The sequence below is a fragment of the Miscanthus floridulus genome, chromosome 3 (genome assembly GCF_019320115.1).
Source record: "Miscanthus floridulus cultivar M001 chromosome 3, ASM1932011v1, whole genome shotgun sequence".
Classification (NCBI taxonomy): Eukaryota; Viridiplantae; Streptophyta; class Magnoliopsida; order Poales; family Poaceae; genus Miscanthus; species Miscanthus floridulus.
In genome coordinates, this window is record NC_089582.1 from 23,807,663 (window position 1) to 23,835,503 (window position 27,841).

General features: G+C 48.0%; 3 protein-coding genes and 1 pseudogene across 5 annotated transcripts; 2 read left to right on the forward strand and 2 right to left on the reverse strand.

The window, feature by feature from the left end:
• Nucleotides 1–3,303: 3,303 nt before the first annotated feature.
• LOC136545228 (uncharacterized) lies at nt 3,304–5,226 on the reverse strand. Of its 3 annotated transcripts, none has more exons than XM_066537276.1 (8): nt 5,047–5,226; nt 4,777–4,923; nt 4,499–4,669; nt 4,338–4,398; nt 4,165–4,250; nt 3,966–4,055; nt 3,819–3,845; nt 3,304–3,595 (listed from the first exon to the last, which is right to left on the reverse strand). In XM_066537276.1, exons 1-8 carry the CDS (start codon nt 5,176–5,178, stop codon nt 3,545–3,547), a joined length of 765 nt encoding a protein of 254 aa, XP_066393373.1. In that variant the 5' UTR covers nt 5,179–5,226; the 3' UTR covers nt 3,304–3,544. The 3 variants fall into 3 exon arrangements, with proteins under 3 accessions (XP_066393373.1, XP_066393372.1, XP_066393374.1); XM_066537275.1 differs by having other exon boundaries at nt 3,304–3,660; XM_066537277.1 differs by having other exon boundaries at nt 3,522–3,845.
• A 2,736-nt stretch (nt 5,227–7,962) lies between these two features.
• Nucleotides 7,963–10,652, reverse strand: LOC136545229 (dimethylnonatriene synthase-like; annotated as a pseudogene).
• A 196-nt stretch (nt 10,653–10,848) lies between these two features.
• On the forward strand, nt 10,849–13,693 carry LOC136543335 (zinc finger BED domain-containing protein RICESLEEPER 2-like). Its single transcript, XM_066535811.1, has 4 exons — nt 10,849–11,059; nt 11,111–12,338; nt 12,393–12,860; nt 13,369–13,693. The coding sequence occupies exons 1-4, from the start codon at nt 10,849–10,851 to the stop codon at nt 13,691–13,693; spliced, it is 2,232 nt and encodes a 743-aa protein (XP_066391908.1).
• Nucleotides 13,694–16,075: 2,382 nt separating this feature from the next.
• LOC136545231 (uncharacterized) lies at nt 16,076–17,381 on the forward strand. Its single transcript, XM_066537278.1, has 2 exons — nt 16,076–17,255; nt 17,338–17,381. The coding sequence occupies exons 1-2, from the start codon at nt 16,076–16,078 to the stop codon at nt 17,379–17,381; spliced, it is 1,224 nt and encodes a 407-aa protein (XP_066393375.1).
• The last annotated feature ends 10,460 nt before the right edge of the window (nt 17,382–27,841 follow it).

The window sequence follows — 27,841 nt, forward strand, 5'->3', positions numbered from 1 at the left end:
AAATTAATAAACAGAGCGTTAGAGTATTCAAATTAATAAAATTAAAATTAACATTAGTAAGTTCACAAACAAATTCACTAACCTAACTATCCTAAATCCCTAAACCCAAAATCCTAACCATACTAAATAATAAATACATAATCAATCCATAAAATCCCTAAACCCTAATTAAATACAAACAACTATAAACTAAATACATAATTCAATCCTAAACCAAAAATCCCTAACTAAATAACTAACTATAAACTAAATAACAAATACATAATCAATCCCTAAACCCAAAATCCTAACTATACTAGAACGCACTACCTCGAACCTAAAAACTAGCTACGTAAATCACAAACAAATTCACTAACCTAACTATCCTAAATCACTAACTATCCGAAATCACTAACATTCATAAATCAATAACAATCATAAAACCCTAACTATTCTACATTACTAACTATCCTAAATCACTAATTATCCTACATCAATAATAATAAAAAATATATGAAATCGAAAGAGAGGTACCTTAGGAGCGGGCGGCCTTGACGCGCCGGCGTTCGTGGCGCGGCCGGCGCGGGCGCTGCGCGGCGGAAGTGGCCGGGCGCGGCATGGGCGGGCGGGCGCGTGCGCGGCGTGGCCGGGCGCGAGCGCGTGCGGGCGTAGGCGGCGGGGCGCGTGCGGCTAGTAGGGCTCGTGAGCGGTATTTATTTGGCCCTGCCGCTCCACGGATCAAGGTGCTGCCGCGCCAAGGTCGGTGGCGCGGCAGACCCTGCCACGTTAGCGGTCACAGCTTCTTATCGTCGCCACGTCAGTCCTCTGCCGCGCCACCATGCATGGCACGGCACAGGCATTTGGCCGCGCCAGGGCAATAGGCGTGGCAAAAAATGTTAGTTTAAAAAAAAATCGAGAGTATTAAATTTAAAATTAGTTTCAAAAAGAGTGTTAAAATTAAAAAAAAATCACATCGGACTCTGGTTCTAGCTCTGTTGAACACAAAACTCCAACAAGGTACTCATTTCATATTGATTATTTATTAGGAATTAGTGAGCTTCGAACGAGTAAAATGTGCAGCTTTTACTTACACTTGTAATCATCATTATGCTCAACATCACAGTATATTCAACTCGTGAAGGTGAAAAGGCCTTCAAGCCGGAGGCATATGCAGTGACATGGAGCCCACTGGACCAGCTGTCTCATGGTGATATCGTTGCACACATGTCGGTGTTTTGTATCACCGACTAGTAAATTTGTATTTGCGTGTCTGGCCTGGATAGTGTGCTCGGAGGACACAAGGATTTATACTAGTTCGGACGGAATGTTCCTATGTCCAGTTTGCTGCTGCTCGTGTTATCGGCACTAGTTTGTAGTAGGGGTTACAAACGGGCGAGAGAGAGAATGTCACAAGTCTCTGGTGAAAAGATCGAACGGAGTTGAGTCTTGTTGAGCTCGTTCAGCCGTGTGCTCGTGCCTCTCTCCCCTTTATGGGGCGTCCCGCTTCCCCTTTTATAGGTGAAGGGGAAGGCGCAGGTTACAGAGAGAGAAAGGGAGAAAAGCCAGGAAGAAGAAGGCCTCTAGGGTCGCGGCGTCCTTCATCTCCTTTATGCGGGTCCCGTCGGTCCTATAGATGACGACAGGGATGGCTCCACGTCAGGCTCCTATTCACCACTGGTGCCATGCCTCGACGTCATCAGCTGGTCGTGGTGTCTCATCCCGTTTCGGCGGACGGCGTGGTGAACCGACGTACCTGTCAGCGGCCGTATGGGGATTAGGCAGCACAGCGCCCACACACCCGTCACTGTTGACGATGCGAACCCCCGGGCGTGGCCTGTCGTGGCCACGGGTCACGTCAAGACGTGCCCGCTTCCCTCCCGGTGTCAGAAGTTTGACCCTGAGGTCGTACTCTTAGACCCGTAGTGGTTGGAGACGGTATAGATCCCCGTCGGGCGAGACGAAGCTCGCGCCTGAGGGGTCTGGCGAGACAGGGCCCGCGCCCTCGGGGTCGGGCGAGACCTTAAATACGTCTTGGACCATCCGGGCGAATTAACGTTCATGGACGTTAACTTCCTTCCTCCGGGTATCCCTAATATCGATACTCGACAGTAGCCCTCGAGTCTGCAGAGGAGTAGAATACTCCTTTGGAGGTTTTTTTTGGGTGGGAGGACTTTGAGGGCCTCGGTCTCCCTTTGTGGCCCGTGGGGTAGGGTTGTGATTTCCTTCTGTCATGATCGGATTCCTTGGGAACATGTAGCTGTGGGATTTCTTTGAGAACTGGAGAGTATTTTTCTTAATTCTGGCCCCTCTTAGGACCCAATCGATCCGCCATCGTCACACGATCGCGTATTTGGTCTCTTCGCGAGTCCAATTCCCCTTGAGCCCCCGCGCGCAGCAGGGGTCTGATCGAGGGGTCAGCTCGTCTTGTGATCGTCCTCCCTCAAGCGTTTTTTTCGATAAAACGGATGGGCTGAGCCGTGCCATGTTTTCCTCGATGGACGAATCTTGGTGCTCGGTGAGCTATTAACGGGCTAGTCCAAGTGGGGCCCCGGCTTCCCGTTCGTGGGGTCCAGCATGGGTCAGCTGGTGACCGACTCCAGATTCTTGGCGGCCAATACATATAGTTCTTGGGTCCGTTCGACCGGTCCCAAGGGCTCCTGCCTTTCTTCGAGGAAAAATCATGGACTGTGAACCGACCAAGACTCGAACGTGGGCCGGGATGCCTGCGGCGCTCGTACGCCCGGGTACTGGCCTCTAGCGAGCCCATCCCTTTCCACCCCTCACTCTAAAGGCGCTCCTGAGCGGTTGTGAATATGTCGGTGGGCCAACCTTCGAACTCCTGGGTATGAATGGGCCATGGGAGCGTTTTCAGCTCCGTATCCCTCCTTACCTATGGCGGTTCTCGGCCCATCGAATGGGGCGAACCGTCATCCGACACGTCCTTCGAGGGAGCGGCCAGAGGTGACGTGCGCACGTTTCTCGGAGAGGCGATGTGACGAGGCCTTGAGATCTTTGATGGAAACCTGGACCTTGTTGATCCGCCGGTTCCCCTCGTTGATTCCCTTGGTCTGTTCATCGAGCTTGTTGAGGATAAGAGCGAGTTGGTCCCCAACCTTCATGGTGACTTGGAGGCGAGTGCGGTGGGCGTGAGACAAGATTTTGACGCCGGCCCGTCAGACCTCGGATCGGACCTATGAATACACGCAATCAGACCTCGGATTCTGCCGACGAGGATTACAGACGTGATCGAGGCGACGAACTCCAAAACTCCCAGGATCGAGATGAATCCGATACCAAATGTAATGATACTAGGCAACACAGGTGGATACGATGGACTACTATGAGTTCGATTAGAATCACTGGAAATATCTGGATACAAGTAACTGTGGAATCGAAGGACGCCGGCGATCTCGAGCCACAGCTCGCCGCCTATGTAGTCGCCAACCAAGACAAGTCGAATTTGATTTCCTCCCCTCACTCATATAGACGTTTACAGCTGTCTCGCAGCGATACACCAGACGCAATTGGGCTTGGCCTGCTTACTTCTTCCATTCTGGCCCAAGACTCACGGGTTGGGCTTCCTGGCTCGTTTACTCTTGATGCTTCGTTCTGGGCTCTTGACTCGGACCGTGACATACAGACAGGCGGAAATAATTCAGATTTCCACATCCGCAAGATATCCTAAAAAAAATACAAGTACATGTCGCTTTCCAAAACCCATGTTTCTGAAAATTATGCCATGGATACAAGTACAATGCCCAGGCAATGAGCCTTTTTTTTTTGCGAATATGTAAAAACAAGATTTATATTGTTATATATTTCACAAGAGATGATCTCACATCCTCCATGAAAGCAGCTGCCTCATCCTGCAAAGCAGATGAACAATAGCACATAAGTAGTGAACTAGGAAATGCAGATGATCAAAGATGTACCATATTCCTAGTCTATTCAGCACATTTGATAGTCAGCTGAGACACCACACCCACCTGATTACTCGTCTTCGCACTCGCTATATTCTCATCAAGAAGTGTTAATATGGATATATTGAGCTCATTCCGCTCCACCATTTCCAGTAACTGTGTAAAATTAGTTAACAACAGCAACCAACTTATTAACTGACCGATCGAGGAGTTTCAGGGGAAAAAAGTTGGAAAGAGTTTTCTTTTATCCTTGTATGGATCTTACTGTCGATTTTCTGTCACTGGATTGAAGAATCTTCATGAGCCGTTCTTTCGCTGTAACAAGGTCCTTCTGCAACTTGTCATACGCCTCTGCAATACCAGGAACCGTTACAGTTAGACACGGTTATAATGTAGATTTCACGGTAATGCCGACCGTCGGTGCAGAATTTAACTGACCAACTCCCTCAAGAAGAACCTTCTGCATCGCCTCCAGCTCGATCAGTCTGTCTTCCATCTCCTGCATTTTTTATTTACAAAAAAAAATGATTTCAGCAGAGTTCAGCCGGTTCATCATCATTCTAATTTGCAGTCCACAAGGAAAGGAAGGGTAGGCCTACCGCTGTTCTGGCGACTGCAAATTTGATCTGTGCTATTTCGCGCGAGATATGGCCGAAGAAGTCCTGGCTGAGCCTTGGCCGTAGCCTGCCGATCTCGATCTCGATCTCGCGCGCGTCGGTGTCGAGGAAGAACTCGACGAGGCCGGCGTCCGTGTCCGGGATCACCCGCGCCTATCCTAGCAGCAGGCAGCAGCATCAGGAACGCGTCAGGAAACGGAGCGCCGGCAGGGGAGGAAGGGAGGGAGGGAGGGAGGGAGGGATTAGGATCACGGGCGCACCTCGCGCTCGTTGTGGCGGCGCTCCTTCTCCTCGCGCACCTGGCGCTCGAAGGCCTCGCGCGCCTCGGAGTCCCTCTCGAGGCGGCGGCGGAACTCGAGGCGCGCGATGTGGCCGCCCTGCGGCGCGCCCAGGATGCCCTCGGGGTCCTACCCAGCCCAACCCAAAGGCGGTCATCATCATCATAGTCAAGAAATGGGAGACAGCCGCCGGCCGGATAAGTTGTCGCGCCGGGGTAAACCACAGTCCACAGAGACAGGGAGAAGAGTTACCCATCCGATGCAGGAGATCTTGGCGGGCACGGCGCGGCGCCTCGTCGTGAAGGCGCGTCGGGCGGCGGGGCGGGGCGTGAGGTGGGGCCGCTGGAGGATGGCGCCACGGAGGGAGACGGAGGAGGAAGCCATGAGCTGCGGAGCAGAGCTGAGTAGAGCAGATCAGCAGAGAGCAGCAGGGGCCAGGGAGGTACGTTATCCGCTACAAACAAATTTGATGATGGGTTGAAAAAGACTTTTCTCTAGATCCAACCAAAATGAACTTTCGCTGGGCTCTCCAAGCAGATGGGCTCCAAGCGAATCGTCACAATCGGCAAGCAAAGCTTTTTGGCTGGGCTCCAAGCAGATGGGCCTGAAGCACGTGGCCCAAGACAAAAGGCAAATGAACGTTTTTTTAGATGAAAGAAGAATTTTATATTAAATAATAGCGGGTACATCATCTTATTACAAGCACTCTCGAATACAATAAATAAATAAATATATATATATATATATCTAGAAACTGATTTTCACCTATATCGTACCCATGCTATAAATAGCTCCAAATCTCAAAACCAAATTGTACGATGCTTCGTATAGACGACCGCAAAGGCAAAAGGCAGAAGGCCTGAGAACAGATGCCCAACGAACGACGACCAACATTCCTGTAGGCGGAGTTGAGAATGTTCTTCTTTCTTGTGTCTTCCTTCTTCTTTCTACCATCGAAAAATGAGGAAGACTGATCTGAAACTTATTCTCCCTAGTCCTCATCGTGGTCAGATCTAACCACAACAAAACGGAGAAGAGACCGGAGAAAATTATTCCATGGCGGCGACATCATATGCCGCCGTTCGGAAAGAAAAGTCTCAATGTCGTCGTGCTGATGAAGTTGTTGAGTCGTAGTTGTTGCTCTCATCTTCAACAGAGTCATCATGGAGAAAACGATTCCATCCGGCCCCCTCGTCGTCGCCGGAGAGGAAAAGGAGAAGATAAATCCCCAATACCAAGAAATTTTGTATGGAGAGACCCTAACCCTAAGGACTCGATCTACTAGAAAACTTATTAAAAACGATGGATCCTTACTCCCTCCGGCCTCCGGCAAGATGGCGGAGGAGAAGGGAGGGGGACCAGCGGTGGTGGAAGGAGGACGAGGGAGGGGCGGCGCTAGGGCGAGTCACAACTTTAAGGCAAATGAACTTTGGGACAGGTCATATGCACAATGGTCACAATTGTCTCTCTAGAGAAAAAAAGAATTAGTCAGATTTGTCTCTCCAGCAGTGAAAGATTTTTATCAAAGTACAAACACAGACACTCATATATGTTTGCACACTCACCTGTATGAGTTCATACACGCACCCTCTAGTGAAAGAGTGAGGCTTGAGCCGATAGATCTCGAGCATCATAGGTGTCTCATTGTCGACGGATGTGTTGCCTACTGGTGAAACAACAACTTCGTTAAATACTAAAATAAATTCAGAAAAATATATGCATACGTGTCTAAGTCGAGGACCTAACCAAGTGGACATGTTCCACTTCAAAGAATCTAATCAGCTGAGCTATGCTCAATTCGCAAACCAGGCAAGACGTTAGTGAATCTAAGTCCGTTTTTAGTTTCGAGGAACTTTTAGGTCAAGTTGTTACTCCTGCGTTTGTCGCTGGGCATACATGTTCTAGTTTTGGACGAAGTTTTCTACTTGCTCTGCCATTTCGTTTTTGTGTACAACGAGGGAGGTCACGGGGAAGGACAGCCAACGGTGGCTGAGGTTGACGGAGGAAGAAAAAGGCAATATGGATCCTTGGATCTTTTTTTTCACAGCTAGCGCCCGGATGTATGGCACGCCGTGCGCGTCCGGACGCCCACTCAGCCAGCCCGCGTCCGCCTTCGCCCCTGTCCGACGCGTGGACGAGCACCCCCCCTCGAACGTAGCAACCCCCCCCCCCCCCCGTCCGCTAGCCCTCCGGCACGCCGCACGTCCCCAACTCACCCCGCGGCCCGCCGCGTCCGCCTTCGCACTGCTCCACGCGAGCGACGAGCACGCCCCCAGCGCCCCTATCCGCTAGCCCTCGGCGAGCTGCGCACCCCCGTCCGCCGGCCCCCGGCTCGTCCCGGACGAAAAAATATAACACTCAAATAAAACACTTACAACTTGCAAACATAAAAAACAACTTGCTGCAACATAAGATTGAAACAGCTATAACATTTGGATCATATTATTGCACCATTTGTGTGAAGCATATGAAACATTTAGATCAGAACGATTGCAACATACGTCTAGAAACAGATGAAATATTTTGAACAAATGCTTACAACATGCCTCTGAAACACTTGGAACATATGCAACATCCCCCAATCTACTTTTACAACATCAAGATGAAATGATTGCAACATACTTATAAAACGTCTGAAACACTTGAAAGATGCATTTGCAACATACGGGTCCTCCCTACCGTGGTCTTTTCGGTCGACCGCAGGAGACGATGTCCCGGCCGGCGACGACCTTCTCCCGGTGGCGCAAGGGTGGTAATGGCGGTGCAAGCCGTGGTCGCAACGGATGGCCGCACGGAGGCGGAGTGGGGTGTACGTAGGCCAAGTGGATGGCCGGCCGAAGACGGAGTTGATGGTCGCGCGGAGGTGGAGTGGGCGCGTGGCGGCACTGAATGGGTGCGCGCGGGGGATGGCAGAGTGAGCGGGCGGGCGCACGATGGGGGCGTGCGGTAGCGGCGTGATGTGGCCGAGCGCAAGCAACGCGCGCGGGGATGGCCACGGCGGACAACGGAGTGGGACGAGCATGGATTTTTTTTTTGAGGAGTGAGTCGCGCGGTGTGGGATTGGAGAGTGGGATGACCACGGCGGTCAGCGAAGTGAGTCGTGCAGTGTTCGGATGGGGGCGGACGCCCGTAACAAAGCATTATCGTTTTTGTTTTATTTTATTTTGAACGAGATCATTTTCATTAAACGACCACACAAATTCGAGTGCTGTACACAGACAGATCCTTTATTCGACATTGCAATGCATCTTCGTCCAAAGCGTAAACCTCGGTAGCGGCGTAGAGGTGCGCCGGCAGCCTGGGCTCGGCGACGGCAACGAGCGGCACCTTCCGGCGCGTGGGCAACCCGACGTGGTCCTCCATGCTCACGTCCTCGGGCGACACCCCGTCCGGCAGCCGCCACGCGAACCCGTGCACCAGGTTCGCCACGCCGGCGGCCACCAGCTTCATCGCGAGGTCGTACGCGGGCAGATCCGCCGCCCGGAGCCGAACGGCAGCGGCTCGAAGTGCGCCCCGCGCACGTCTACGGCGGCGCCCAGGAACCGGTCCGGGCGGAACGCGTCGGGCGCGTCGGGTCGCGCGCGATGGCCCACGCGTTCACCAGCACGCGCGCGCCCGCGGGGACGTCGTAGCCGGCCACCACCGTGTCCTGGCGGGCGTGGTGCGGACGAGGAGGGGGCCCACAGGGTGCAGCCGCAGCGTCTCCTTCACGACGGCGTCGATGTAGGGGAGCTCCGGCAGGTCGTGCTCCGCGACCCAGCGCCCGCTGCCCACCACGCGGTCGAGCTCGTCGGTGGCGGCCGCCATGGCCTCCGGGTGGCGCAGAAGCTCCGATATGGCCCACTCGATCGTCACCGCCGAGCTCTCCGTGCCACCGGCGATGATGTCCTGGATGAAGGCCTTCACGTCGACGAGGTCAGTTGCCACAAATTCGCCGCCGACTCGAGCTACCCGCCGCCGCCGTTCCTCGTGCTCGACGAGGATGTTCTCGTAGAAGTGGTCGTGAAGATCGTGCAGCCGCTTCATCTTCCGCCTGAAGCCCTGCAGGTCGAGCCAGCCCAGCAACGGCACCCACTCGCCGATGTTGCTCACCGCGCCGGTCGCCGCGAACGCCTCATCCAGCGTGCGCCGGAACTCCTCGCCCTCGGGGCTGCCGTAGCATCCCGACCACTTTTACCCGACCGCCATGCGGAGGATGTTCCGCATCGTGGCGCCGGCGACATGCTCCCTGACGGCGACGGCAACGGCGCCGCGGCCGGCGCACTCGAACACGCCGCGCACGAGCGCGCGCATCTCCTGCGCCCGGACGCGCCGGAACGAGTCCATGCGGCGCGCGGAGAAGAGCTCGGTGGCGCAGATCTTGCGCGCCATGCGCCAGTAGGCGCCGCACGGGGTGTGCACGATGCCGAGGTAGCCATAGGAGGCGACCTCGCCGGCGGCCTTGCGCGGCCGGTCGGCGAAGGCGAGGTCGTGGGTCTTGAGGACGAGCCGGGCGGTGTCCGCCGACGAGGCCACCACCGTGTGGTAGGAGCCGAGGCGCAGGTGCATGAGCGGGCCGTGGCGCGCCGCCAGCGCGGCCAGCGCGCGGTGCGGCGGGAGCGCGCCTGCCAGTGCGCCGAGGCTGCCGATCACCGGCCAGCCCCGCGGGCCAGGTGGAAGGTTCAGTGACTTGCGCCTGCCGCTCGGAGAGAGTAGATACCTGAGGACGTAGACGGCGGCCAAGATGGCCGCCATTGCCATGGCCACAGACATTGGTGGTTGGTGGCGTGAGCGAGCTCCTTCAGCCGTTGTTGCCTTGGGACGTGTAGGGTGTAGCGTACAACGGAGGTGTTTCGTGGTGCCATATAAAGAGAGTTTTGATGTACGCATTTAGTCGTGCTGGTCATTTTGGTCAGTCATGAAACAGACTGATGATGCAGGACAACAGTTAACGGTCGGTCATGAAACAGACTGATGCACCACACAACAGTTTACGGTTGTCTGCTTGTGTAAAGAAAATATGTGTCGCGGCCGGCGGCTCCTGTAATGCTTGACCATTATTAGGTTCGAGTGTTCGACAGGTCCTGGCTAACATCCTCTTCCTAGACGTCTTCCACCGCCGCCGGCTGTAGCCGCCACCTAGGGCTTCTCCATGGTCACCGCCGCGGTCCTCTTTGTGTCACCAGTAAAGATGTGCATGCAGCCCGTGGGCCAAAGGCCCGGCCTAAAGCACGGTTATTGGGCCCGATCCGAGCACGGCACGGCCCGAACCCTAACCGGGCTCGTGCCGGCCCAAAGCCCGTAGCAGGCCGGGCTTGGGCTGAGGCCTCGGCCCGCCGAGCGGCACGGCCCGGACCGTTTTACAAGCGCCGGCCCGGTGGAGGCCCGGCAGCCGGAGGGGCTATATAAGTCCCCACCTCACTCCGCCAGTCCGCCCGCAGCCGTTCCCCCTCACTCCGCCCGCGTCCCGCAGCCCTTCGCCCGCGACCCTCGCCTCTGAGCTCTGAAACCCTAACCCTAATCCCCACCTCGCCTCGCCTCTCGCCGCCGGTCGCCGCCCGCCGCCCACCGTCGACCACCTCCCAGGCTACCGCTGCCGTCGTCCTGCACTCTGGTGAGGTCTCCACTGCCGGATCTTGGAGATACCTCGCCGAATCCCACCACTGTTGTCTCCTTCATTTTCATCTTCCCCGTCTCCGGCGATGATGGTGACCGCCGACGCTGGATGTTGAGATCTCCTCTTCTCTGATCTCTCCCCCCTCCTCGTCTCACTTCTTCCTCCCTACCTCTCTGACTAGTTCGACTCTCTGTCTCTCTCTGACCGGATCTTGGGATCTCCTTTTGTCCCCCCCCTCTTCTCTGTCTCGTCTTCGTCTTCTTTTCCATTTCTCTGGCGCCGGGCTCCGTCTCCATGCAGGCAAGTACCTCTAACCCTAACCCTAACCCTAGATCTAGTAGGCAATCACACGAACCCTAATCCATTTCTGGGTGTTTTTGGTTCGCAAGTCGCCGGTGTGTAGCTGGTGCCACAGGAGGCGTTGAGGGACGGTGCCGGTTGGGTGGGTGCCATCTGCCATGGCCGGCTCTGAGTCCGCTGATGGTGACGATGGTCCAACCATCAACGACGAGCTCAGGGCCACAGGGCAGATCCTCGATGACGAAGATGACATGGGAGATGCTGCTCATCTCTTGTTCGGTAGGAGTGCTGCTCCGACCAACCGAGACGATGCGGCGGCTAGTGCTGCGGCCACCAGCGATGTAGCATCTCTGGCTTCGTCCACCACTAGTAAGCGCCGATCCTCTGTCTAGGCTAACTTTGATGAAATCAATGAGACAGTGGACGGTGAGGTACGTGTTGTTGCTATTTGTAAGCTCTATAAGTCTCGTTTGTCTGGTAAATCTGCTAATGGCACTGGTCATTTGAAAAGACATATGCTCTCATGCAAGAAGAAAACAGAACATGCTAATTTGGTTCAAACTAGGCTTGCTTTGAATCCTGATGGGTCTTATAGAAACTGGGAATATAGTCTAGATGTTGCTAGAGCTGAGCTTTGCCGTTTGATTACTAGATTAGATCTGCCTTTATCTATTGCTGACAATGATGCTTGGGATGATTACATTCAGCGTGCTCACAATCCTAGATACAAGAGAGTGTCTAGATTCACCACATCTAGAGATCTTTCTAAGCTTTTCAATGAAAAACTGCATCACCTAAAAAATGAAGTAATGCCTGGTGTGTCTTCTGTTTATTTAACATCTGATATCTGGTCTGGCAATGCTAAGGAAGATTATATCACTGTTGTTGCTCACTACATTACTTCTGAGTGGGAACTGAAAAAAGCTGTTATTGGCTTTAAACTGATTGAAGTGACTCATAGTGGTATTAACATTACTGAAATTATTGCTGGTGTGCTTGGAGATTGGGGCCTACTTGACAAAGTTTTCTCTGTTAGCCTTGATAATGCATCTGCTAATACATCTGCTATGCTTACTTTGAGTCCTCTGCTTGCTGGTTACTTGGGTTATGATATTGATCCATTGAATCCTAGTAAAAAGATCTATCATGTTGTGCATCAGAGATGTGCTTGCCATATAATTAATTTGATTGTTAAATCTGGTTTGAAAATGCTTAAACCACACATAGAGGTTTTTAGGACTGCAATTAACTTTCTGAATTCATCTAATCATCGCATTGCACAATTCAAAAACTACTGCATTACTAAGGGTATGAGGCCTCGTAAATTTGCTTTGGATATGGATGTTAGATGGAACTCAACCTACCTTATGCTAAAACATCTCATGACATATAGATCTGTGTTTTCTGTGTTCATCAATTCTCAGTCTGGCTATCCTCTATTGAATGAACAACATTGGTACATTGCTGACAAGGTGTTGCAGTTCCTTGAGTTGTTCTATGATTCAACTGTTGTACTTTCTGGTGTTTATTACCCCACTAGTCCTTTGGTACTGCATCACATACTTGAGATTGCATCCCATCTGCATGAATTTGAACATGATAATACTCTTGCTGCTGTAGTTGTGCCAATGAAGAATAAATTTCTTAAGTATTGAAAGAATATACCACTGTTATACTCTTTTGCATTTATTCTGGACCCAAGGGCTAAGTTGAAAGGTCTGGGAAATGTGCTTGACTTGCTTGCTCTAAGTAACAATATGAGTTACATTGATTACTTTGCTGAGGTTAAATCTGAGTTGCATAAACTCTATGACAAGTATGAATCTAAGTTTGGTGCTGCTAGGCCAGCTAGAACCACCCATCCATCTGGACTGACAGGTAAGAGAAAGCAGGTATGGGGCAAAATTTTTGGAGGATCAGTTTCTTCTGGTCCTTCAAGTGCATCTGCAGGATCTATTGTGCCTCCTGGTCTCTCTAAGCTCACTGTTTACCTTGACAGTGACAATGTTGTGGCATATGATGATGACTTTGATATCCTCAATTGGTGGCATGAGCATAAACTAACCTATCCAGTTCTCTGTATCTTGGCTAAAGATATTATGACTGTTCCTGTATCAACTACTTCTTCGGAGTCTACCTTTAGTCTTACTGGCGGGATCATTGAGGAGCGGTGAGGCGATTGGGTGTAGACAGCGTGGAGATGCTAATCTGTGTCAAAGACTGGGAGCTAGGTGAAGCCGGTGGACAGCACACTGTTGAGGACAAAGAGCTAGAAGAGTACTTCAAAGAGCAGTACCTTGATGGTGAAGCTGGTCGATCATCTACTGCTGCCCTACTGGTGATGGTTGACTGCTGAGAGCTGAGAGCCTGAGGCTGTGAGTGCGACTTTAGTTGTGAGAGTTGAGACATTTGAGCTAGCTGGTTTGTAATAACTTTGAACAATTTGAACATTTTAATTTATTGAGCTGGCCGTACTCTTTTCCTTTCTAGGGTTTTATCTCACGAGGTGTGAGTTTTACCTAGAAATGTTTTTAATGAGGCGGCATTGCACAAACAGCTTAAATCTTTTGTCATCTGGTGTTTCTGTGATTGTTGAATATGAATATGTAAACCTATGATTGTTTGAAGTTTGAACCTGTGATTGTGCTGTTTGAAATATAGTGTTTACTGTGTAACAGGCTATGGGCTGGCCCGATGTACCAGTGGGCCGCGGGCTACACGGGCTGGCACGGCCCGATATTCGGCCCACGGACCGTGCCTGGGCCGTCCACCAAGCACGGTGGACTGTTCAGGCACGGCCCGGTGGCCCGGCAGGCCAAAAGGGCCCGAGCCCGATCGGGCCGTGCCTGGCCCGGGCTCGGGCCGTGCCGGGCCGTGCTGGCCCGTTGCTCATCTTTAGTCACCAGCTCGTTGGATTTCGATCTCGCAATGGTTGGGAAGTTGTTTGGGTTTTTTAGTTCAAGCATGGCTGGTATTGGTGGTGTCAGATTGATGGTTTATTGATCATCTTTGATGATGAGACGGTCAATGCTCTTTTAACTGTCCTCAGATGCATCCTGAGAAGTTCTCTTACTGCTGGATTTTGTGGTGTTTCCAAGATTTAGAGGACATGCCGTTGTGGAGGACTAAGAGTGACGTTCCGATGATGGCCATTGCGGTGAAGAGATTGGCTTGGTGATTCTCCTCCGTATTTTGCTTCTTCTTCTCTTCTTCTGGTGTGTTCCCCCAAGAACTGGATAGAGAGGAAGGGTAGAGATTGGCAAGACAGAGGGGAGAGGAGGCTAGCGCTGTTGCTTGTAGTCGTGGCTGCCTGAACTTGCTATGTACCGACCTGCCTCCCCAATCAGAAACAGACCTTCCAGTCACAAAGAAACATGCATGTGCAGTGATGATCAGATTGACTGACAGTGCTGTGATGAGAGCACAATTCACATGGTTAATTAGTCAGTGAACATTGAGCTAATTAATCAACTGGTAATAACTTTGGAACTAGTAGAGGCCAGTTTGGTCCGAGAAACTGTAACTTACTCTGGCTCTGAATTATTGTGCATCCATGTAAACTGTTCATTGTGTACTCTTGTAGCTTAAAAAATAATATCAAACATGTGGTACAGGACACATGCTGAGCCATGCTATTAGGACTGGACCGGACCGGCGGTCGGACCTGTAAAAGACCGAACCAGAGCCTAGACCGGTCCGGTTCGACTAACAGACCGTCTGTGCAATTGAACCGCTATAAACCGGTTGAACCGGCTGGTTTTTTGTCGAACCGGTGAACCGGCCGGTTCCATGCGAACCAGTAAGTTTTTTATTTTTTCCAAATTTGCCCCTAGTTGAACTGAGGACGACCTTATCTACTTAGGGGCACTATTAAATTTGGTCCAATTGGGTCCTTTAGGGTTGTTTTGTTTGCTAGCTGAACGTTGAACATCTGAAGCGAGGGACAAAGTTTTCCTTTTCGCGGCTCTTCTTGCTCGCGTGTGCGGCGACGGCGGCTCTGCTCCGGGTAGGCGGGCACTGGCAGCGGCGGCTCTGCTCGGCCGGCGTCGCGTGTAGGCGGCTACGATGGCCGGCGGTCGGCGGGCAACGTGCAGGCGGCTGAGGCGGTGGCGGGCGTAGCTGATCTGCGAACTCAGGCCGGTGGCGCGCGGGGCAACTACTGCGGTGCTGCCTGCTTCTCTGCCCCAAGCCTCTCCGATAGTCCGATTCCAAAGTCCAGAAAGGCAGGAACCAGATCCCGACGGCTGCAGGTGAAGGCTACTACTGTGCTTCATCTTCAAGCTCCATCCACGGTTCCATGACATGGCAAATGGTGAGCTTGTGTTCTATATGCATATTATGCCTATATTATGCCTGAGTACTGACCGAATCGAGTGCTTTCTAGTTTCTAGTTATGATATTAGGCAACTGTGCATCCGAGTAACTGTCAAATTGGGTGATGGAAGTGTTAGGCAACTGTGGATCTGAGTATTTGTCAAATTGAGTCCAAAATCGAGTTCTTTGGCTGCTATCTGTCAAAGTGTCAATATTAGGAGAATTGCTATCTGTCAATGCACTGATATATTCAGTAAGATTATTGTGACTATATATGACTATATGGCTCCAGTAGGATTTGTTAAACGGTGAAATTGTTGAGACTATATTAAGCTCCCTGAAACATGGCTCTAATTATTGATTAATGTGATAGAAACATCAGGTTATACATGCACTGATATGTATTTTCTTTTACACACAGTGGATTCTTCAGAGACTCCAACTTCGGTTGACACTGACAGTAACCGGAATTCCACACCTCCTACTCAAGAGGCAGCCGTAGAACTAAACACAAGAAAGAAATTTGATCCAGCATGGGGATATTGTACACAGTTCCCTAAAGAAGGAAAAAAAGATCAAATGCATGTTCTGTAATGATGTATTTGCAGGAGGAGGGATCCATCGTTTCAAGGAGCATTTAGCCAAATACCCAGGTAATGTGGCAGCATGTAAAAAGGTTAATCCTGAGGTTGAGCGTGCAATGTTTCAAAACATTGAAGATTGGAATGAGAAGAAAAAGAAGGCACAGTAGGTGTATGAGGAAGGGAATGCATATGGGCAAGAACCCAGAGAACAAGATGATGTTGTTGAAGTCTCTGCTGCTAATGCACCTGCAGCCCCTTCCCAGCGTGCTGCTGCTGCACCTGCAGCAAACAAAGGAAAAAAAGACCCGCCGCTACTCCTAGCGTTGGCAAGTACTTCAAGCCTAGAACTGGCCTAGGGGATCAACCAAAAATTAAGAGTGTTCTTCAAGGAGAAGCAGTCAAGGAGAAGACAGATTTGTGCATGACAAGATGGTTTCTTCATGCATCTATTCCATTTAATGCAAGTAATTCCATTTTTTACCGGCCGATGATTGATGCTATGTGTGCATATGGTTCTGGATACAAGGGGCCAAACTTTAATCAGCTGTGTGGTCCATTGCTTGCAAAATGTGTTGTAGAAACTAGGAATTTTGTTGATGGTTTCCGCAAAACTTGGAGGGAAACTAGTTGCACTATTATGGCTGATGGGTGGACTGACAGAAAGAGAAGGACCCTCATTAACTTCTTGGTCTACTGTCCCAAAGGTACTGTTTTTCTCAAGTCAGTTGATGCCACTGATAGCTCCAAAACTACAGATTTCTTGTTTAGATTATTTAAAGATGTAGTAAATTTTGTTGGGCTTGAACATGTGGTTCATTTTGTCACTGATAATGCCTCAAACATGGTTGCTGCTGGTAGAAGGTTAGAAGATGAGTTCCCATCCATTTATTGGTCCCCTTGTGCTGCCCATTGTGTGAATTTGATATTGTCTGACTTTGGTAAGGAGGATGTAGTGAAGACTACTGTAGCTCATGCATCAGGAATTACAAAATATATCTATAACCATTGCTTCCCATTGTATCTAATGAGGAAGTTCACTAAAGGTCATGAGATTCTTCGCCCATCCCAAACTAGTTTTGCTACTAATTTTATTGCTTTGCAAAGCATATATAAGCACAAGGCTGATCTATATGCAATGGTTATCTCTAATGAGTGGACAACTTGTGCATATTATAAGGAACCACAAGCCAAAAAGTTCACCAAAGCTGTGCTAGATCAAAAGTTCTGGAAAAATTATGCTATTGTTTGCCAATTATCAGAACCACTAGTTCAGGTACTGAGAATAGTGGACAACAATGAGAGACCTGCAATAGGCTATCTATTTGCAGCATTCCATGCTGCAAGAGACGAAATTGTGAAGAGATTTCAGCGAAAGAAAGAGTTAGCAAAGCCTTTCTTGGAATACATAGATGCACAGTGGGATAAGCACTTTGATAAGAATCTTCATGCTTCTGGCTTTTGGTTCAATCCTAATAACCAGTACAATATTGAACTAAGAGAGAAGTACAACTTCACTACTTCTAGAGTTCTTGATGTCATAGAGAGATATACTGGCAAAGATATTGCCCTTAGAAGTGCTCTGACGAAAGAAATGAAGATTTTTAGGAATGGAGAAGGTAATTTTGGGCGTTCAACTGCTATAAATGATTGCTTGGGCATGCTTGCTGGTAACTTCACTAATTCTAGATTGCTATTTTTTTCACTTTTCTAGTTCATTTTAGCATCACTAACTTCTATTTTGTCACATAGATGAGTGGTGGCAAACTTATGGCTGTAGCGCACCAAATTTATAGAAGCTTGCCCTGCGTGTTGTGGCAGAACCGCCTAATCTAATACCTCCCAGAAGTACTTGTCTTCTATTAGACACTAAGTACTCAAGGAAGGATACCAAATTACGCAGTTCCATCGAGCACACCCCAAGGGAGAACCCAAAAATCCACATATTTCCATCAGGGTCATAAATGAGAGAATAAAGCTTACATCATTATTAACCATTTCTTACATCACTTTTAATACGACATCAGAGTTATGAACAATTTAATTTAACATCGGAATATAAACATGTGATCAGAGTTTCAGCGGAATTAAATACCTATTCATGACATGAGGAAGCATTGATATATAAACTATGACAATAGATTATAAAACTTCTATTTATAAAAGTATTTAGTGAGAATTATAGATAAAACTATGATCGCAGTGTAAAGGAATCCTCTCTGAGTCCACCAGAAGGAATCCACACACAAGGGTCAGCTCTAGCATCCGCCTGTCACCTGCAACAGGGGGAAATAAAACATTGAGTACTCAATTGTACTCAGCAAGTCTTATCCGACAGGAGGAAAGAAAAGACTTCCAAGGATATACAAGGCTATCTGGCTTGTGGGTTTAGAGCATCTGCAGGAGCATTACTAAAAGTGCATCCTTATATTCAATTTTATTAGCAGTCAACAATGGTCCATTAACTAACCATTCTATGTAAGCACCTATGTTACTTTCAAGCAGGTGGTAAGCAATCAGAATCATTTTATCATCTTTCATCTTCCAGTTCTTACTACGGTGCAAGATTGTAGACAAATCGTTCCGAATCACCCGACAATTAGCGAATCAATGTGCCTAGCTAGGTACCTTGAAACACACGCCCGCTTGTACCCCCAGGCACAAGTAGGACCAACCCACCACCCCTTGTCATGGAGTCCAGGTCCCCGTCCAAACTTGGACTCCAAGCCCCCGCTCCTGAGTCCTGGACTCAGTGCGGTGCTTAGATCTCCACCATCCCTGCCTCCAATCAGTCGGTCCAGAAAGAGCTGGAACCCATGACAAGAGAGCAATGACTCTTCTCGCACCCATACACAAGTATGTGTTTAGGATAATAAGTCTGTGACCTGCCTAAAACCCAATGCAACGGCCGGTCCTTAACCGACATGGGCGGAACAAATGCAATCCGAGCCTCGCTCGAATACCCAACCAAGTAAGAACCCGCTAGGGTTTATGGATGATCTTTCGATGAGAGGCATGAGACAACTCGATTTGGTGGATGGAGATGACATTCATGGCCCGACTACAGCCTTCCAAGACTACGCCTTAGCAACCGATACACCACCTCCAAAGGCTGTCACGATCTTGTGGAGCGCAACAACCAGCCACTAGGGCTCCCATCCTGCAAGCAATCGAAGAACTAGCAAGAACAACGAAACAAGCGCTGAATTTGCAAGATGAAATTGAAAGCCTCAAACTAAATCTTATTATAAGTGGGGTTCCGAAGACAAGGAGATGGGCGGCTGGATCAGCACGCGCGCCTACAAGCAAGTAGCAAAGGCTAAACTTGATCTAAACAAAACCCAAGTGTTCCTAGTGGCGGCTAAGGGGTATATGACGTGTGGAGGATGACCACAAGAGAGTTTGGGTCATGCTCCAACCCTAGGATGCGTCCCTACTGGACTCTAAATGATACAAGCCCATTGGGCTAACTTAAGGTGACGCAGCACCCTGGACAGAATAGACCTCTCGGTGATTTTTGGACTGTTGACGCTGCTTCTGAGCAGGTATGAGTACGAGGTCAGATCCGTATGAAAGTAGACTTTATTAGCTTTCCAACAAGTCCAGAATCACCCCAATCCGACTCCGTATGTAACTGTGGCGACCGTCGCAAGTTGGAGGTGTGCTGCAGTCCGAATCCAGCCTACGCGAGTCCTTTTCCCTTTCGGTCTTCTCCTTGATTCCTAATCAAAACAAGAGTGCACGTGTCTCCAAGATCTAAACAGGATAGACAAGAGCTCAAGAAGGAACTCACTTGATGATTAACTTTTTGAGCACGAGCACGAGTAATAGGACCAGCAGGTGTCGGCGTGGACGGCGTGGATGTATGATCGGTGTTGATGTCCTCATCATCCTCCCTTTCTTGAATTTGAGTCGTCCTTGACTCAAGCTCATCTTCCTCACCCAAATAAGGCTTCAAATCTGCAATGTTAAATGTGGGACTAACCCCAAAATATGCAGGAAGATCAAGCTTATATGCATTCTCATTTATTCGTTGCATCACTTTAAAAGGACCATCCGCTCTAGGCATCAGTTTAGATTTTCTTAATTCAGGAAACCTATCCTTTCGCAAATGCAACCAAACCAAATCTCCAGGTTCAAGAATCAATTCCCTTCTACCTTTATCTCCAGCAAATTTGTACTTAGCATTCATGCGCTCTATATTTTCTTTAGTGGTTTCATGCAGTTTTAGCATCAATTCAGCACGTTGCTTAGCATCAAAATTCAACTTTTCAGAACTTGGCAATGGCATTAAATCAATAGGAGCATGTGGTAACAAGCCATAAACAATCTCAAAGGGACACATCTTCATAGTAGAATGCAGCGAACGATTATAAGAAAACTCAATATGAGGCAAACAATCTTCCCACATCTTAATATTCTTCTTTAAAATAGTCCTTAACATAGTAGACAAAGTTCTATTCACAACTTCAGTTTGACCATCAGTTTGGGGGTGACAAGTGGTGGAAAATAAAAGCTTAGTCCCCAATTTGGCCCATAAAGTTCTCCAAAAATGGCTAAGAAATTTAGCATCACGATCAGAAATAATTGTATTTGGCACACCATGCAAGCGAACAACTTCTCGAAAGAACAAATTAGCAATATTTGTAGCATCATCAATTTTATGACATGGTATGAAATGTGCATTTTAGAGAATCGATCCACAACCACAAAAACACTATCTTGCCCTTTCCTAGTCCGTGGCAATCCCAACACAAAATCCATAGAAATATACTCCAAAGGAGCACTAGGAACAGGAAGAGGCATATACAAACCATGTGGATTCAACCGGGACTTAGCCTTTTGACATATTGTGCAGCGAGCAACAAATCTCTCCACATCTCGTCGCATCTTTGGCCAAAAGAAATGACCAGCAAGAATGTCCTCCGTCTTCTTCGCTCCAAAATGCCCCATCAAGCCACCTCCATGCGCTTCCTGCAGCAACAACAAGCGAACAGGGCTAGCTGGAATGCATAGCTTGTTAGCTCTAAACACAAACCCATCATTGACGATGAATTTGTTCCACATTTTCCCATCTTTACAATGCAGCAACACTTCTTTAAAATCAGCATCATGAGCATATCGGTCTTTAATTGTTTCTAACCCAAAGATCTTGTAATCAAGTTGATTCAGCAAAGTATATCTCCTAGACAATGCATCTACAATGATATTATCCTTTCCTTTCTTGTGTTTGATAACATAAGGAAAAGATTCAATATATTCAACCCATTTTGCATGTCTATGATTCAGTTTTCCTTGACTACGAATATGCTTCAAAGATTCATGATCAGAATGTATAACAAATTCTTTGGGCCACAAATAATGCTGCCATGTTTCTAATGTCCACACTAGAGCATATAATTCCTTATCATATGTAGAATAATTAAGAATAGGCCCGCTCAATTTCTCACTAAAGTATGCAACAGGTTTGCCTTCTTGTAACAAAACACCACCCAATCCAATTCCACTCGTATCACATTCAAGCTCGAAAGTCTTATTAAAATCAGGGAGTTAGAGTAGAGGTGCATGTGTTAACTTATCTTTCAGCACATGGAAGGCGTGCTCTTGTGCTTTGCCCCAAGAAAAGGGCACTCCCTTCTTTGTAAGCTCATTCAATGGTGCAGCAATGGTGCTGAAGTCCTTCACAAAACGGCGATAGAAACCAGCAAGTCCTAGGAAACTCCGCACTTGTGTGACCGTCGTGGGTACAGGCCATCCTTGTATAGCTTCCACCTTGGCTTTATCAACCTCAATTCCCTGTGGAGTGACAACATAGCCAAGAAACGATACTCGATCGGTGCAGAAAGTGCACTTCTCAAGGTTACCAAACAAACGTGCATCACGTAGAGCATTGAAAATAGCACGTAAGTGATCAAGGTGTTCATCTATGGATTTGTTATAAATTAGTATATCATCAAAGTAGACGACAACAAATTTCCTAATGAAAGCACGCAAAACATCGTTCATTAATCTCATGAAAGTACTAGGTGCATTAGTTAACCCAAAAGGCATGACTAACCACTCATATAGACCGAACTTAGTTTTGAAAGCAGTTTTCCATTCATCTCCCAATTTCATACGAATCTGGTGGTACCCACTACGCAAATTAACCTTTGACAACACAACAGCACCACTCAATTCATCAAGCATATCATCTAATCGTGGAATAGGGTGTCAATATTGAATGGTGATATTATTAATAGCCCTACAATCAACACACATGCGCCATGTTCCATCTTTCTTAGGCACTAAAATCACTGGAATAGCACAAGGACTAAGAGACTCACGCACATAACCTTTGTCTAGTAGTTCTTGCACTTGTCGCTGAATTTCCTTCGTTTCTTCCGGATTGATCCTGTATGGCGCACGGTTTGGCAAAGATGCTCCAGGGATAAGATCAATTTGGTGCTCAATCCCGCGTATTGGTGGCAGCCCTGCTGGTATCTCAATGGGGAACACATCAGAATACTCCTGCAAAATGTTAGCAACAGCAGGGGGCAAAGAACGTTGCATATCCTCAAATGAAATCAAAGCATCCTTGCATACCAAAGCATAAGCAACAGAGGTGGATGCATTGAACTCATTAATATCAAATTTTGTAGCAAGCATACAATGTCCTTTCAATTTTATCTCATCTTTGTCATCAACAACAGATTTGTCATTTTTATTGCTCTCGCTCTTTGCTTTTGCAGCCTTAGTAACATCAGATTGCATAATAGCTTCAGGAGACATAGGATGCAACACAATTTTTCGATCATGGTATAGAAACGAATATTGATTTGATCTACCACGATGCATCGAATCTCTATCAAATTGCCATGGTCTACCTAGCAGAATATTGCAAGCTTGCATAGGCACAACATCACATTCAACAATATCTTTGTATGATCCGATGGCAAAATCGATTCGCATAAGTCTCGTTACCTTTGCCTTACCACTGTTGTTCAGCCATTGGATGTAGTAGGGATGGGGGTGTGGTTTGGTGGTGAGGGCGAGCTTCTGTACCATGTCGCTACTTGCCAAGTTGTTGCAGCTACCTCCATCAATGATCATGCGGCACGAATGCTCCTTGATGACACACTTTGTTTGGAATAAAGTGTGTCGCTGATTTTGCTCCGCCTTCTCCATTTGTGCACTAAGCACTCGCTGTACAATCAAGCTCTCATAGTGCTCCACATCACCTGCATTAATGTGTTCTTCTATGTGTTCCTCACTACCTGCATAGTCAGCCGCAAGCAATGCAAGTGTATCTTCATCAAAATCACTAGCAGATGAACACTCACCATCATCTTTGACAATCATAACACGCTTGTTTGGGCAGTCACGCATCATATGGCCATATCCCTTGCACCGATGACATTGTATGTTGCTTGTTCTACCTGTCGATGCCACGGATGAAGTACTCGCAGCCGGCTTTTGCGCTGTCTTCGCTACTGAATCGGTGGGGGCAGCTCGAGTCTTGTCACCAGATGATGGCATAGGAGTACGTGTAGACGGAGTTGTAGACGTGCGCTGCTGCCATGAACTAGCTTTCCCTGCAGAAACATTAGTCCTTGCGCTAGCACGTCGTCCCTGCACTTCCCGTTCAGCTTTACAAGTAAGATGAAACAGTTTGGTTACGTTATTGTATTCTTTGTAAGCGAGGATATCCTGAATTTCCCGATTTAACCCACCTAAAAATCTAGCCATAGCAGGTTCCTCATCCTCCTCTAATTTACAACGCAACATACCCGTTTGTAATTCCTGATAGTATTCTTCTACACTTTTAGAACCTTGTCTCAATTGCTGCAACTTATTTATCATATCACGGGCATAGTAAGATGGAACAAATCTAGCTCTCATGGCTCGTTTCAGCGCATCCCAAGTTTTAGGTACGTTATTAGGATTTTTCTTGCCATATTCGATCCACCAAACAGAAGCAAAATCTGTGAACTCACTAGTAGCAGCCCTAACACGTGTGTTCTCAGGAAATTCATGGCATGCAAACTTTTGATCAACAGCAATCTCCCAAGTAATGTATGCATCAGGGTCATATTGACCATCAAAAGGAGGTATTTTAAATTTAATCTTACTGAAAGCATCATCATTATTGTGTACCTCGCGTCGGCGGTGGCCACCCATACCTCTACGGTTGTGATGTAGGCGACGTCGATCACGAGTGTCTCGATCATCATGTTCAGTATCACCTGTGTATTCTTCATCATAACTACCATCCTCTCGATCTTCCTCCTTCTTTTCTTCTTTATGCTGGTCTTTATCATTGTTGTGGAGGTCATCAAAACGCCTCAGCAGAGTAGCAAGGCTTTTGTCCACACTAGCAATGGACTTCTCCAAACCTGCAAGCTTGTTGTTTGTGGCAATCTGCGTAGCCTCCAACTGCCCAAGTTTGTCATTTGTCACCTGCAAGTCATTATCAAGTCCCTCCATGTGCAACTTCACTTTCCTTTCAAAATATTGTATGATGCCCTTTGTGCGAGGCGAATGTGGAATTTGGTTATCTTCGTCGGACCCTGGCATGGTTCAAAGACAAAGACAACAAGAAGACAAGTGAAGAAATAAAAGCCCTACAACTACTAGGATGTAGCTACAGCAAGTCGCTCACTCTCCACCTGTTACACAAGTTCTTACCAGTTCTTACCTTGCTCGACAGGAGGGGTCGTCTACCAATAAGTCTGCAGCAATGGATGAAGTGTATCGGTGCCACAGCACGAGACCTATCAAGCTGTAGAATATATGGAGCTATAGGTGGGCTGAAACAAGGAACGAACTAGCACCACGTTAGTTACAAAAAGCAAGCTGAATAATCGTTCAACCGGCGGTACTGTGCTAGTCCTAGTCTAGACTGTGCTAGAGACGCGAGCCTGGACACAAAGGAGAGCACAACACACCACCCAAAGTGAACGAAAAATCTCTAAGATCAGCCCCTTTCTCTTCTTTTCTTTTGCTTCTTTCTCTTTTTTTTTCTTTCTTTTTTTTGAATATATTTTTTTTCAGGGGGCACTCAAAACTTATTATATGAACAAGAACACTCCCAAAGAGTAACTCAGCACACACACTTTTTCCGAAAGGGCAGGGGTATTCCGGTAAAAAAAAGATATGAATACTTGTAGCGTGGTTAGTTTGATATTTGTACCACAGGGTGAACTGATTCCTCATCCGATTGGAACTTCCAATTCTACTCGGACTTGGCCAACAGCGAGGAATAACCGATTCCTTGATCCGACTCAAACTTGAAAACCTACTTGGATTCGGCCAACAGAGAGGAACAACCGATTCCTTGTCCGATTCAAACTTTAAACCCTACTTGGATTCGGCCAACAGAGAGACTATATGATAGCGCGTGTTGTGATAGGAAAGTGATAAGAACTCGAAACTCTAAGGAAATAAACTAAGACCAGCAATCCGACACACCCGATGCAACCGAATATTCAACAAGCCCTAACTAGGTAGCACTAGCCATGGCTCAAAGGTCTATAGGATTGCAGGAAACTAATCTACTATTTTTTTGGCTTTTCTAGACTATAGGAAAAATAAAATAGTGAAGGATTGGAAGTCTCTCACCGATAAGCCTTGCTCTGATTACCAATTGATAAGAACCCGCTAGGGTTTATGGATGATCTTTCGATGAGAGGCATGAGACAACTCGATTTGGTGGATGGAGATGACATTCACGGCCCGACTACAGCCTTCCAAGACTGCGCCTTAGCAACCGATACACCACCTCCAAAGGCCGTCACGATCTTGTGGAGCGCAACAACCAGCCACTAGGGCTCCCGTCCTGCAAGCAATCGAAGAACTAGCAAGAACAACGAAACAAGCGCTGAATTTGCAAGATGAAATTGAAAGCCTCAAACTGAATCTTATTATAAGTGGGGTTCCGAAGACAAGGAGACGGGCGACTGGATCAGCACGCGTGCCTACAAGCAAGTAGCAAAGGCTAAACTTGATCTAAACAAAACCCAAGTGTTCCTGGTGGCGGCTAAGGGGTATATGACGTGTGGAGGACGACCACAAGAGAGTTTGGGTCATGCTCCAACCCTAGGACGCGTCCCTACTGGACTCTAAATGATACAAGCCCATTGGGCTAACTTAAGGTGGCGCAGCACCCTGGACAGAATAGACCTCTCGGTGATTTTTGGACTGTTGATGCCGCTTCTGAGCAGGTATGAGTACGAGGTCAGATCCGTATGAAAGTAGACTTTATTAGCTTTCCAACAAGTCTAGAATCACCCCAATCCGACTCCGTATGTAACCGTGGCGATCGTCGCAAGTTGGAGGTGTGCTGCAGTCCGAATCCAGCCTACGCGAGTCCTTTTCCCTTTCGGTCTTCTCCTTGATTCCTAATCAAAACAAGAGTGCACGTGTCTCCAAGATCTAAACAGGATGGACAAGAGCTCAAGAAGGAACTCACTTGATGATTAACTTTTCGAGCACGAGCACGAGTAATAGGACCAGCAGGTGTCGGCGTGGACGGCGTGGATGTATGATCGGTGTTGATGTCCTCATCAAGATCCAAAGTACCATTCTGCCCGATCTCCAATTAATATTCATATATATTCTAGGTGATAATAATATAGTAACAACAATAATATATTTTCTATTTCTCGTGAGTGACAGGCAATCACTCGACTTCTACTGGAGTCCTGTACCATACTAGTAAGACTCATAGGATATATATATATATATATATATATATATATATATATATATATATATATATATATATATATATAAGTGGGTTTCATTCAACTCTTTAAACGTAATGCACAAGCATAAATTAAAGTGCAGAATAATAGGGGTTATGCACCGGGGCTTGCCTGGGTAACATATAACCAAAAGTTAGTATTCTATCTTTGCGACACGATCTCCAAAAGTACCATCTCACCAGCAACTCCCGATGACTCCGCGATCCATCGATGTCCCTATTATGGTATGCAATGCGATGCAGAGATGATGCAACAGTTAATTAATCAAGGCAACAACTCTTAAAATAGAGTACATACTACGAACTAACAAGCTAGCTCTAATGACTAACGTACTAATCTACGTATCAACATCATCAAGAAAGGTGTCATTTCCCAGCAAGTGTTTTAGTTATACAATTCCAAGGTGTTTCTTTATTTCATTTATTTGATTTACTATATATTCAAACTAGGGCTCATTTGCTATCTTAGCAATTTAATTACTCTGCAGCTACAAAAAAATTTACCGAGAATACCTGATAACACTTCTAACCTACTGCGAAATTTTTAGAGCTAACACTATCACCGATTTATCACTAAAATTCCTACAAGTTTATGTCTTATCAATATTAAGCATGTTAAAATAATTAGAGCAACCCTAAAACATACAGAACCTATGTGAACAAGATACACTATCAAATAGATCATGATTTTAGAAACTTAACCAAATTGATTTGGCATTTTTGTGATTTTTCTACACTTTATTTTCAATTTTGAAGAGCTCTGAATTAACAAAAAAACACAAAAAGAAAAAGGGCCTGAGCGGCTTGGCTCGGCCCGCAAGCGCGCACGGCCTGCTAGCCAGGCGTGGCCCAGCGGTGGCGGTAACGGGCGCGGGCGGCCCAAGCGGGTAGGCAGGCCGTAGCCCAGCGTGAGCAGGCCGCCCAACGGTGGGGAGCCCAGTGGCGGCACCAATTTGTGCCGAGGCCCCTGCACTTCTTACTATTTCCACTCGCAGTTCAAAGACCCTATTTAGCACTATTTACTTGAGTCAAGAGATTCACACTAGGGACCCTAGAAAAGTTCTATCCTTACCCCGCGGTCCTTCTCTTCCTCCTCACAAACAGAGCATGGGCAGGGGAACCGTCGGCGGCCGATTCAGTGCGGTGGGTGGCCAGTGATGATGGAGGCGGTGCACAGGGGCAGTGAGGGTGGCTGCCGCTCCCGTGGGCGTTGGTGGCATGGCCAAGGGCAGCCCGAGGCGGTCTAGCCGCGAGCGCAGGCGGCCGGTTGGGGCGCAACGCGGCAGCAGCGAACAACATGGAGGCGGAGCCCCGCGGCGGGCATCAGCAGCAGGGGTGGCCCTCCACGCGGACGACGGCGGGGAAGGCGGCATGGTCAGCAGCTGTCGCATGGCGCGTAGCTACGGGCTGGCTGGCAGGCAGGCGGTGCGAGGGCATGCGACGCGGGGAGGAAGAGGAGGGGCGCCGATGCTACACACAGAGGAGCTGGGAGCAGGGGAGGTCGCCATGGAA